The 12856-nt window shown below is 36.6% G+C and overlaps 1 protein-coding gene across 1 annotated transcript in view; it reads left to right on the forward strand.

Annotated features, from left to right (window-relative positions):
• The window catches only part of NUBPL (NUBP iron-sulfur cluster assembly factor, mitochondrial), a 94339-nt gene that overhangs the window by 19830 nt on the left and 61653 nt on the right, over positions 1-12856 (forward strand). Inside the window, exons 5-6 of the mRNA XM_069858388.1 lie at positions 9327-9366; positions 9457-9547. Of these exons, the coding sequence (XP_069714489.1) occupies positions 9327-9366; positions 9457-9547 (131 nt within the window). The remainder of the gene's footprint in view (positions 1-9326; positions 9367-9456; positions 9548-12856) is intronic.

Here is a 12856-nt window from a genome sequence, read left to right on the forward strand (position 1 = left end):
CAGGACTTTGCAATTGGCCCTGTTAAACTTCATGAGGTTCGCACAGGCCTACCTCTCAAGCCTGTCTAGGTCCCTCTGCATGGCATCCCTTCCCTCCAGTGTGTCAATTGTGCCACAAAGCTTGGTGTTGCCTGCAAACTTGCTGAGGGTGTGCTCAATCCCACTGTCCTTGTTTTTGACAAAGATGTTAACACTGGTCCCAATATCAACCCCTGCAGAATGCCACTTGTCCCCACTCACTTGGACATTGAGCCATTGACCACAACTCTTTGAGTGTGACCATCCAGCCAATTCCTTAAACACAGAGTGGTCCATCCATCAAATCCATGTCTCTCCAATGTAGAGACAAGAACGTCGTGTGGGACAGTGTCAAATGCTTTGCTCAAGTCCAGGTAGATGATGTTGATTACTCTTCTCTTACTTACCAACACTGTAAATCTATCGTAGAAGGTATCTTGCACCCACCCTGGAGTTCCCTTAGTTCAGGAAACGCCCCCTGAGTGCCGTGATCTCCTGCTCTGTTGTGGCACACACCTGCACTGGCACTGCTCCCCTCTGCGAAAGACAAAATCTTAATTTGTACGTGTGTGTGGCTGTTGTACTTGTACGGTCGTGGTCGTTCTGTACATTCTCACTTTGTATGAAGTATAAAGCATGCAGAATGAAATGGTACCAATATCTTTAAAGGGTGATTATTGAGCTTGCAACATTAGCGTCTGAAGAATTAATAAGTGTTGATTTTAGGATTTCTTATATAGCTAAGATTGTGTCTCCTTGTGCATATACCCGTTACTGTACATAAAGGAAAAGTAATATATTTCCATATGTTGGATACACTGCATGTGTTTATACAGGCAACTGTCTAATTGAGTACTTTCTGCATTTAAGTACATGGTGCACAAATACAGACCTCATTTAGATTAGTTTCTAGGAGAGGAGGAGAGTACTTGGTTTTATTTCTTGGGTTTCTGTTTTATTTTTTTTTTTTAGTCAAAGGCTAATTCTGTCGTATAATAAATAAATAACTGAACCCGCTCCTGTGTCATCACTAGAGTTTGACTTTCTGATGCAAGCTGAAATATTATTGTGTTCTCTTGTACTTTGGACCTTATTGAGGGTATATGTCATATGATTCATATTTTCCCATAACAGATTTCCAAAGGAGATCAGGTAAATATTTGATTCTCCTTTTTTTTTTTTCCCCTTACTGGCCAAAAAATTGATTTCATAATTTTGAATTCCATATCCATTTTGGTATGCATTTTATCAATCTACCCAATTTAAATCCATGTAATGAACTACAAATCAGAAGCATAGTCAATTTCACTTGAACACACAAATTAAATTGCTAGGAGTGGAGGAACTTAAGAGTAGAGTCAGCCATGTTTTAGGGCTGCTCAATTTTGTTATAATCCCATAAATTTCAGCAACTGTGGATATTTTGGGTATACAGCTGAGAATTCACCATAAGCTTTTGTCTTAGCATATTCTGAGTGTTGTTAAAAATACAGAATTCAATCGAATAGGAAGAAATTGGATGACTTCCCTAAGTAGAAATTGCTGCTGTTGACTTGTGAGCACTAACATTTTGATTGCTAAACTGTTCTTTCTACTTCTGGGTAGAATGTACAAGCAAGTATTTTCAACATTTAAAACTAACTTATTTTTTTCAACTGACAGAAAATGAATTTGCCTATTTCAAAAGCCTGGCACATTACATGAATCTATTGAGAAACTCATGTAGTAATAGAGTGTGAGTGGAAACAGGATACAATTTGTATTTCAGGGATTCTGTTCAACCGTTCAGTGCTTTTGAGTTGCACAGTAACAAAAATGGAAGTGCTGGCAAGGTAGCTGACACTGAAGATTAATTGATTATAAATATAGGAATTTGGAGGGCACAGGAAGCTTTAATTGTGAACTTCAAGGATTCCTTTATTGAGTGACAGATAGGATAAGCTTGCAAGGAAGTGATCCATCATAGATGTATACATATGGTGTGTATAAGTAGGTGTACAGATACAGAAATATATATGACCCTTGTATTGTCGTATAATGAGATTTAGTGTTACCTTCAGATTCCTTGCTATATTTTCAAGAATACATCATAAACTCTGAACAAATATTGTTTTCTACAATAACTGAGCAAACCTAGGCAGTTTTGTGTTAACGATGTGCATTTAGAAATATAGAATGAATCATAGAATAGTTTGTGTTGGTAGGGACCTTAAAGATCATCCAGCTCCAGCCCCCCTGCCCTGGGCAGGGACACCTACCAGATTAGGCTGCCCAAGGCCCCATCCAAGCTGGCCTTGAACACCTTCAGGGATGGGGCAACCTGTGCCAGAACCTCACCGCTCTTCCTTGTGTCTAGTCTAATTCTGCTCCTCTCCAGTTTATAGCCATTGTCCCTAGTCCTATCACCCCAAGGCTTTGTAAACAGTCCCTCTCCAGCTTTCCTATAGTCCCTTCAGGTACTGGAAGGTCACTATAAGGTCTCCTTGGAGCCTGCTCTTCTCCAGGCTGAACAACCCCAACTCTCTCAGCCTGTCCTCATATGGGAGGTGCTCCAGCCCTCTGATCAACCTTGTAGTTCTCCTCTGGACCCGTTCCAACAGTTCCATATCCTTCTTATGTTGAGGATTCCAGAACTGGACACAATACTGCAAATGAGGTCTCACAAGATAGGAATAGAGAGGCAGAATCACCTCCCTTGACCTGCTGGCCACGCTTCTTCTGATGCAGCCCAGGATATGGTTGGCCTTCTGACATGTGAGTGCACATTGCTGGCTCATGTCCAGCTTCTCATCAGTGAGCTTTTACAATGTGTATATGTAACAACCATCAAGTCAATTAACATTTTTTTTAAATAGCGTAGCAATAAAAAAATTGTGTTTAAAGTCTATTGTGGTCTTCAATGTGGCTCTTGGATTTGATAACGATGAGCAATGTCATCCTTCGTTATTCAGTCTATAGGATAATCCTGGGAGTTTCTGAGTACTCTTGAACTGTATGCTCACATGCAGGAGTTGAAAAGGAATTAGGGATGCCTGATACCATATAGAATAAATCTGTGCAGCAATTATGACTTCTGAATAGAAATAATGATAGTTATGCTATAATTTAAATTTTCAAAATGAATTAGGAGTTGTAAGTGAGAAGAGTCTGTATGAATGGAAGATAGTCCATTAATTTTATTTTGCAAACCGTAGTACATTGGAAAGTCTGCTAACATTTAATAGAATGTAATTTGAAATACTTTAAATGGTCCAGGAAATATTGGTTAATAGCTTCACAACTGAATTTAATTAGCTAATGGAGGATTATCTAACTGTGGAACAAATATTAACATCAGCTACGGTGTATACAAGGCAATTCTTATAACAGAAATAACAAAAGTGTTACTTACATTCTTTCCCCAAGTAATTCCCCAAATAAAGCTGCCTTCTGATTTAGTGAACTGCATAATTTATTTTTTTCCCCCTTTTCTTAAAATCTACCATTTAAACTAGTTGGCAGAGATTAAAAACTGTTACATTACTAGAAATATATTACCATTTTGCTGGATAAATAGAACATTTCTTCACTTAATTTAAATGATTATGGAGATTTTGGTGGGCTTTTATCCTTTATGATAGTTGAGTGCTTTTTTAATATTTGAAAGCTTGTTGCTGTTTTATGATATCCTCAGTGTCTTTTTTTTATTTATTAATAAGATAGTATATTCAAAAGATCAGTAGTGGACATCTATTTTCAAAATTTGGAATAAAAAGTAATTTCTGATCGAAAGCCAGCAGTAGTTGGCCCCATTGAGGCCAGTGGTGCTGCAGGAAATAGAGAAATGAAATTACTGATAAAATTCAAAAAGTCAGAGATGGACACATGCATTTTTTTTCGCTGTGAAACTTTTACGTGTCTGCTACTCTTTACACTGCAATAACAATCTTGTAACAGAAAATGATAATTTAAAATGTAATCTAAATGGCTTTTTAAAGGTGTTTGTTGGAAATAGCTGTATCAAGGGATTGTGATGCATCCATTTGTGGGTTATAAATGGAAAACGTGAAGTAGACTTGTTAAACAGAGAAAGTGTTAGATAGGATCGTTATTGAGATAACACTGAAGAAGTTTCTTGATGGTATATAAGGGTTTACTTCTAAAGATACATCTTGTATTCTCAAACATGGTTGTCTTTACCAGTGGAACTGCACCACAATTAATTTAAATAAAACCTGAATGTAGTTCTTCCAAAAAAGTCATAGTTTGGTACTGCTCTTACCTCTTGGATTTGTGAACAAGTGATTTTTAGGTTGTATATAGTCTAATGATGTGCTTTACTGAATCTGTTTTGAAAGATGGCTGAACTGAATCAGCATGTTTTACTTTTGATGGTGCCTTAGCCCAGGTTATTTGGATGGCTGAAGCAGAGTAGTCCCACGTGTCTTGTATGTGACAAAATAACAATTCAAATGTTATAATGCAGTTTGTTTTTTTTTAAGATTCTTTCATATGTGATGAGTTAGTTGAAAATAAGAATAGTCAGATGTTAAAATATTTTATTCTGGACCCTGACTTTTGCCCTCAAGCCTGTTACAATCCAGAACTGGATTAATTCAGCTATTTTTAAGTTCACTTGTGGAAAACAATGGTGACCATTACTTGGAGGGGAAAGGAGGCAGGGGATACCCAACTCTGCAAGGAATTATGTGTAGGCATGTTGTTTTTATCTTCTGTTTATAAAATAAAAAACCTCTAGACATTTACTAATATTTTATTCTTCATTATATGTAACTTCATACTTAGAATTACAAAAAAAGGTAAAAAAGTATGAGATGAGAAAGGTAATGTAGTAATTAAAGCTTCTTACCGAGAGCAGTTATTTTTGGATAAGTGGTAAATAAAATTTTATAATATGCTCTTGCAATATGAGACTCTGTTACCTGACGAAAAACATTTCAAGTACTTGAAAGTGGAAGTGTATTTACTCTTCATGTTGTTAATCCTGCAGTGCTGTAATTCTAAAAGTTTTGATATAAGTTATAGCTAGCAAATATTCATTATGCTATGAAGTTTACTCTTCAGCAATGGAAATGGTTTGTCTGGTTCAACTCTTACACAAATTGGGATTAAATTGCAGAATGGTTTTATTATAGTAGCATGATGGATACACGTTTCATTGTACACACATAAACAAAACTAATGATTCATTTTGTTGTTTGTACACTGAACACGTTTATGTTCTTGTGTTTTTCCTTGTTTCAGATGAATAAATATTTCCATCCCTCTTTTCTGCTAGAAGTAAAATTAAAGAACTGTAACTAATTTTTACATTGCAATTACATTGGAGTGTTTTTTCAGAATAAAGAAATGAAGCCGAATACATAAAAAAATAGGAAAATATGTATTTTAATCTTTTATATGTATTTAATATGTATTTTTAATCTTTTTGTCAGAGTTTAAAAGGTAGAATCTCTTTCTTTTGTGTTAGTTGATGGTCATAATCTTGAAGAGCATGTAGAATTTCACTTTACAAGTGGTGAAATTATAATAAAGTCACAGAAGGATGTATGAGGGGATTAATGTGAAATTCAAAAGGGAATATGTAATATAAACAAACAATTTTTAACTGAAAAATTAGTGTTTATTGTAGTTTTAATCTATGTCATAATGTTCAGGAGCTTTTTGTTAAAAATTACACATAATACTTTGAACAGTTTTTGCTTTCATGTATTTTCAAATTTCTGCTTTTTTTTTGGGGGGGGTGTCTTGATTACAATATTTAAGAAAAAAAGACTAAATCTACTCATAATTTGAGTTCCATAGCTTTGCTTTGAAAGCAACGAAAGTCCCTCATTAACTGGAACGTTTTTTGAAGTTAGGCCTTGAATTGAAGGGATACCTAGGGAATATCTGCCCCTTGGGTTCCTGCTTCTCGCCATCCTGATTTACTGTTGCCTCTGACATGGTAACATCACTGACCTGGGCAGCCCCGCCTCTCACAGAAGCAAATCAGCGCTTCAGGTAACATTAGCCTTCCCAGAGGCTTTTTGTGTCAGGACATAAGCCTGGAGCTGAAAGTTCCCTTAGTTGGTTTCATCCCTCATGGGTATATAATGAACTAAAAGTACCACCCAAATTAGTCTAATAAAGCTTTTGATCCACTATAAATAAATTGTTTGGCTCTGTGGGGATCTGAGGGCTTTTCAAAATGTGGGTTATTTTAATGATTTTCAGGAAGATGTTTGTGATGGAAGGCAATGGTTTTTGTTCCAAACTTTGAAGATTAGCAGTGCTTTAAAATGTAACAAAGATATAACTAAATCACTGTGCTCCTAACTTGTTCCAGACTTGCCGTTGAGGTGTAGTTTTCCAGCAAACAGTTGTTTTTCTTTTAAGTAGAATAGGTGATGTCATATCTGCAGAACAGTTCACTTAATGAAAGAGCTTTTATAGAGCTTTGCGTCCTGTGCAGTCTATCAGGAGGAAAAAATGTGAGGAAAACCTACTCAGGTGGTGCCCTACTTGTATATTCCCAGAAAAGGCATTTTATTGACATTTCATTGGTGTGCTGTTGATCTTACTGACGTGATTTTGTATATTCAGAGAAAAAACAGCACCCTTTTACTTAAGGCCGTCAAACTTACTGAAAAGTTGTAAACAGGAGTATTTTATTGATCTGTTAGTGTTGGTGGTGTAGTGTTGCTGTGTATTGTGATATTAAGAAATCTGTTTTACTGTGTGGTGAATTTTTGGAGCTGTGTAGTAAGCATCTGATTACAGAGAGGGATTGTTAACTCTACTCAGAAAGCAATGGGAATTAGAGATGTTACTGAGATCTCATTAAGCTCAGTCTTCTTTACATGTTATGTTTTAGAAAATGTTCCTGAGACCCAGGGTGAAGAAGAAGGAACGCCTGTTGCTTTTGATGAGATAAGAGTGATTACCAGAGCCCACTGAAGCACTTTAGGTTTGAGTTAGTCTTAAGAATGCTTTTTAGCAGTAGGCAAACAGTGGGATACTCTGCAATATGTTGTGGTACTTTGAAAATACGCAGAACATTATAGCCAGAGTATGCAGCAGGTTGTGAATTCTTCTTGTGCATTGTATAAATTTGATTAAATCTTGCAGCTTGAAGAGGTTTATAGTCCTTGTTGTTAACCAAAGAAAATAAGATACAGCTTTCATAAAATGAATCTCTGCTGTTGAGAAATAAACAGTACAGGTTTTTGCAACAGAGAGGCCCCTTTGTCTGCTCTGTAGGTCAGTGTACCCACAGCAGCTTTCCTATTTTACCTACAGAGGTGAAGGAGAGGGAGATCTCTGAAGGTGGGTCTGTGGTGTGAGATTAGTATGTCTACTTGTCCTCTGTCACAGAAGAAACTGTGCAGGTAGTGGATGTTGAGATGTTAACCTCTGGATATTTGACTGACCTACTGTAGTGTACTTGGATTGAACTGAGAAGTGGCGTAATGTTTTGAACTCAGAATAAATGCATCTTTTCCATTCTTCTTACCTTTCAGTTCCTGGTACTATGTGGTCAAGGTTTGGCCTTCCCTCTTTGTTTTCTTTGTGTTTTCTTAAAATTGTTCATGACGTTCCTGTTTCGTGAGAAGAACAAAGCAGACCTTGAATCTGCACTGATGTGTGCTGTTGTAGATACTTTTCTCTTTTTTTTAAAAACCTCTCAAACATAAATATGTAGTCAATTTTCTCAAGACTTCTAACAACATTATAACTTCTGGTGGTACAGACATTTTTTACAAGGACACCAAAGCGGTGCCTAGAAGTGGCTCTAGGTAAAGCTCAAATGTCATCAACAAAACTATCTTTCTGCAGGGGAGGAAAGTAAGGCTGTGGTTCTCAGAAATGCAGTTAGTTTGTCACTGAAATGAGCCCTACCTAAACACTAAAAAGAGCTGCACAAGTAGAGAAGAGTTGTATTACACTGGTGCACTGCACTAGTCCAAGCCTATCTCTTTTTTCCATGAGTGATTCCATGCTCATTCCTAAAGGCAATAGTCATGCAAGTGATTTGTTTAGCTTCTTGCTTTGCTCTTTTTGATTTGTAAACCAAAACATCGAATTTATTTTGGGCCATATTTCTACAAAATTACATGGCTTGAATTCTCTGCTTACTTGATAGCTTGAAAGCATTTGTCTGTAGAGTTTAGCTGTTTGATTTGCATACTCTTGGGTGTTATTTTGTTGGAATTTGGAGTTGAGCTTTGAATGCATTGCATTATATTGACATTGCTTTTATTTTACTAGCTATATATGTTTTAGTTTGGGTGCCTCAAAGGTTTCTGTCAAAATATATTTCAAAAAATTTTTTTTTTATTGCTTAAAGTATTCTTTCTTTTCTGCTGGTTCCTGCCTGTGCATGTTCTTAAAAACCAGCTAGACCAAATACAATTCCTTTTATTCTTTTGTGTGTGTGCGCACAATTTTGAGATGGCAGAGACTATAAAGAGGAATTCTTTGCTTTTGTGGGATTTTGTTTTGAATGCATTTGAGTTTTAGATACTTTCTGTTTCCTTGCTCCTCTCTCAGCATAACACTTACAGTATTTCCCCCTCCTTTTTTTTCTTGACACTGGAAAGCATAGGTCAAGGACATTACTAGTGTTCAAATTAAACATCTTTAGTTTATACAGAAATTGTAGAAGTCCTGCAGTCTTCTGCTGGTCTGAAGAAACCCAGGGCTTCTTACCTGGAGCTGTTGACAGCATGTAGTTTAGGAGGGGCTTTATTTGGTAACTCTCCATTAGGGTTCTAGAGCAAACTTATTACAACGAGAATTCCCCAAAACGCTGGTGTGTTAATCAGAACAATCCCCTGATTCATGAGATTAGGGAATAGCATAGTTTTAAAAAAAAAACTGAAATCCCATTTTGTAGGACTTTGATTTTGTTCTGATGTAAATGGCCCAACATTTAGCAAAGTCTTGCGGAAGTAGAAAGCTGCCTAATAGGGGATTTATGCCTTGCAGCATGGGGATTTTATATATATATATATATATGAAGTCAAGGCTTCAGCAGCACTAAGTGACATTACATTATAGGCAAATGCATTGTTGTTCTGGCAAAAGATGAAAGGTATCAGTGAAATGCAACAACATAAGAAAAAGGGGGGCCATGTTCTTGGATAGTATAGATAAAGGTGTACATGTATAGAAGGGGAAAAATAGACAAATGCTTTTAACAGAGAGAGAGCTGCTCTTAAAAGGAAAAAAAAATGTGTAAGCGTATTTCATTAGAAGAACTGTAAACCCAAATCCCTAAACCAACTGCCCCCCCCAAAAAACTTCATTGTTTGCTTCTGTTTTAGAAAATCTAATGAGGCCCCTTAAGAACTATGGAATCGCATGGTGAGCATATGTTTTAATTTACATCAAGCTTCTTTACATATGTACTTGGTTTTGTGCTGGAAAGCTTAAGGTTTTGCTTTGTTGTTTCAGCATGTCTATGGGTTTCTTGGTTGATGAGGCTGCCCCTATTGTGTGGAGAGGGCTCATGGTAATGTCAGCTGTTGAGAAATTATTGAGACAGGTAAGGACTTAGGTACATATGTGTTTCAAACTAATCAGTTATTTATAAATGCCTTTAACTGAGAAATGAGAGTCCATGACATAATTTCATACATTAGAAGTGAGCACTTTTTTATGTTGGTCTTTTTAAATTCTTAAGAATTTAATTTTAACTTCTGGTAAGATGGAAATTTGCTATGTTTAGTGTTTATCTGTCCACTTCAAATAGTGCTGTCATTCCATGCATTTGATGAGTGAATCACCCCAAGTTGCTTTCCTTCTTGTTCCTTTTTATGTTTCTTTATGCGGTTGTTAGAAAAAGGCATTTTGAAGTTACCTAAGGATTTGAATGTATAGGTATCTATGCATATCTATAGCTGTATTCCCTTATGTGCTTGTTAATTCACCAGCACTAAGAATTTTTGGATGGTGTTTGACATATGACAGGTACACAAAAATCATTAGATACCATCTCTGTGTAATACAGATAGATTGTTAGTTACTAAATTTCCTGGCATATGGAAGTGAGGTAGCTTTTTTATTTCTTGACAGATCTTTTTTTTTTTTTTTGTGAATAGACTTGTGAAGTGCTAATGAGACAAACAGCTGAAAAAATGCGTTGAGATTGTATGTTGAGACTTTGAAGTGACCTAGATTGTTCATGGCTGACTTCCATTCCAAGGATTTAATGTATACAGCTTGGAGATCACTAGGTTTCTGCATGTCTTCTGTAAATTCCTCCAAATCTTGTGTTCCCTTAATTGCTGAAAAAAAGACTTTTTTTTTTTCCCCTAACCTTTTTCCATTTTTATTGAGTTCTCCTCTAATACAAACTTGAGAATAGCGACAATCATTGCCCTAGTCAGAAAAGCCATGTGTTTGCCAAATTTCAGGAGGAACATCTTTGTCTAGATTTGGCCTCTAAAAATAGGGACTATCCATGTCAATAACTGTGGAAGGCTGTTCTGACCTGTGTGCGCTGCATTATGTTGGCCAGACTAACAAAGACTAGAGCCTAAAATGTTAAAGGTAGAGCTAAAGTTAGCCCCTGTTGGTATTGACATACTCCACCCTGGGACACTGAAGACTAGCAGGCACTCAGGTGCTGTTACTTCAGTCAGTGGATTCCCCAGGAAGCGTGTGCCAGCATCCTTGAGGAGGGTACAGATGATACCATGTGATGAGTTTGTTGATCCCTAGCAACTGATGAAGCAGTTATGTGCTGGCTGATCATGCTATAGGAATGAGACAGAGTCCATTAATACTTGGGGCATCAGTGATTTCCATGACAGTGGAACCTGAATTCTGAAAGAGGAAGGCTTTACAGCTGTATTTTTTTCCCACTAGCATTTTACTTCTGCATGATGACCAGGGTAGTGCTGGACCAGTCTGTGCTGGAAAAAGTTGTTTGTATCTTCTCCTTAGAAGAAAGAAGCTCACGGATCACAGAGGGGAGAACCAGCGTGTTCTTTCTGATGTTCTTTCTATGGTTTTCAGAAAATAACTAATAAGTTTTCTGGACTAACGCATGCTAGTTTGGTTTTAAAAACTGTGATCTCCCTTCTGACATAGTCACTAGTCAGTCTCAAGGACTTAACTGTAGAACTAATTTTGTTATAGCCACGGACACCTAAACAATAGAGGAACACAGTGTGTGATGATGTTTTTAAAGGTACTGTCATTCCATTTTATGTTAGAAATACTTTTATGGTCTGTTATGGGCTTTGTTTTTCCTTGTTTTCTCTTTATCTGTTCTGGTTGGTGTTAGTTATTACCTTTGGGTTGACAGGATAAAGTTGCTTGCAGGAGTAAAGTACTTCTGCTTGTATTTAATTTTCTAAAACCATGTTCTTAAGAAATGGCTGCTTTACCTCTATAACTACATCTAAACTATTTAAGTTAGCTCCCTGATCTACATTTATAATGTAATATAAATGTAAGGAGCTTGTACATTCAGAATAGCTGATAAAATATTAAGTTCTTAAAGTAATTAAGCCAGCCAGATTGACAACACAGAGATCCCAGACTTTTGCATTAAAAACACTGGTGGTATTTTATAATGATTTTTATTGTTAGATGGTGGACTGTTTTTTTTTTTTTAAGCGCATCACAACTATGTTTCACTCTGTAAATAACTTCAGACACTTGTTTGGGTTTTTCCTTATGAACAAACCTGTTTCCCAGGGTTTATCATGCTTCAGATACTCCTTCACTAAAACATTGAAGGGCCTAGTTTCCAAATTCATTAGTGGGGGCTTATTAACTCATTAACTTCTTAAGTTGTAATTGGTCTGTTCCTATAATGAGTATTTAAATACTTCTGACATTTGCAGCTTATTTAAATTTCTGGAATTCTTACTTTGGAAAATACATTTGTTAAATATATACATTATGTGCTTTCTTACATACTTACTGCATGTAACATCACTTTGTGATATGGATATATTTGTCCTTCTCTGGTTTTACTCTTCTGGTGGATCAATGGATCCTGCCTCATTTTTGGCTCTTCACTTCCACTTGCGTATGGCCCCGAGGTACATAGCTCTTTAGATAAAACACCACATTTAAATCCAGCTTTCCTTCTGCTGCATGTATAATCTGTGAATCTACCTTTGTTCTTGTGTTGTATGGTGTCAGACTGGTAGATCATAGAATCATAAAATCATAGAATTGTTTGGGTTGGAAGGGATCTTAAAGATCATCCAGTTCCAATCCCCCTGCCATGGGCAGGGACACCTCCCACTAGATCAGGCTGCCCAAGGCTTCATCCAGCCTGGCCTTGAACACCTCCAGGGATGGGGCAGCCACAGCTTCCCTGGGCAACCTGTGCCAGTGCCTCAACACTCTCACGGTGAGGAAAGATAACACCAAAAGTAGTGGTTGATGTTTCTCTGGTGATCCCCATCTCATGAGCAAGGATGATTTTCTGGAACACACAATATGATTTTCCTTAAATGGAGTTTGAAGGAAATGTGCCTTATAATACCAAATAGAGGTAACACTTTAGTACACTATTAATATATTATATACATTACACGTATATTGATGTATATATATCAAATCAGTATGTAAATGAAATTATATACCATCTTGATTCTGTAATGTGTCTTACTTTTAATAAAAATATTGCTCAATAGAAGAGAAGGAAAGGGGTGCGATAAGTCATTGATCTTGAAAGAAGAAATACATAAGGAAATTATTTTTCACCCATAACGGAAGTGAATTTCCAGCAGTAATAGAACATTTGATCCCATATAAACATATTTGAAACTCTTTCAGTTAATTACATCTCTAGTTTACATGCCTTGAAATTATCCAGAGTTTTGTTATG

This window comes from Phaenicophaeus curvirostris, chromosome 5 (genome assembly GCF_032191515.1).
Source record: "Phaenicophaeus curvirostris isolate KB17595 chromosome 5, BPBGC_Pcur_1.0, whole genome shotgun sequence".
In the NCBI taxonomy this organism is placed as follows: Eukaryota; Metazoa; Chordata; class Aves; order Cuculiformes; family Cuculidae; genus Phaenicophaeus; species Phaenicophaeus curvirostris.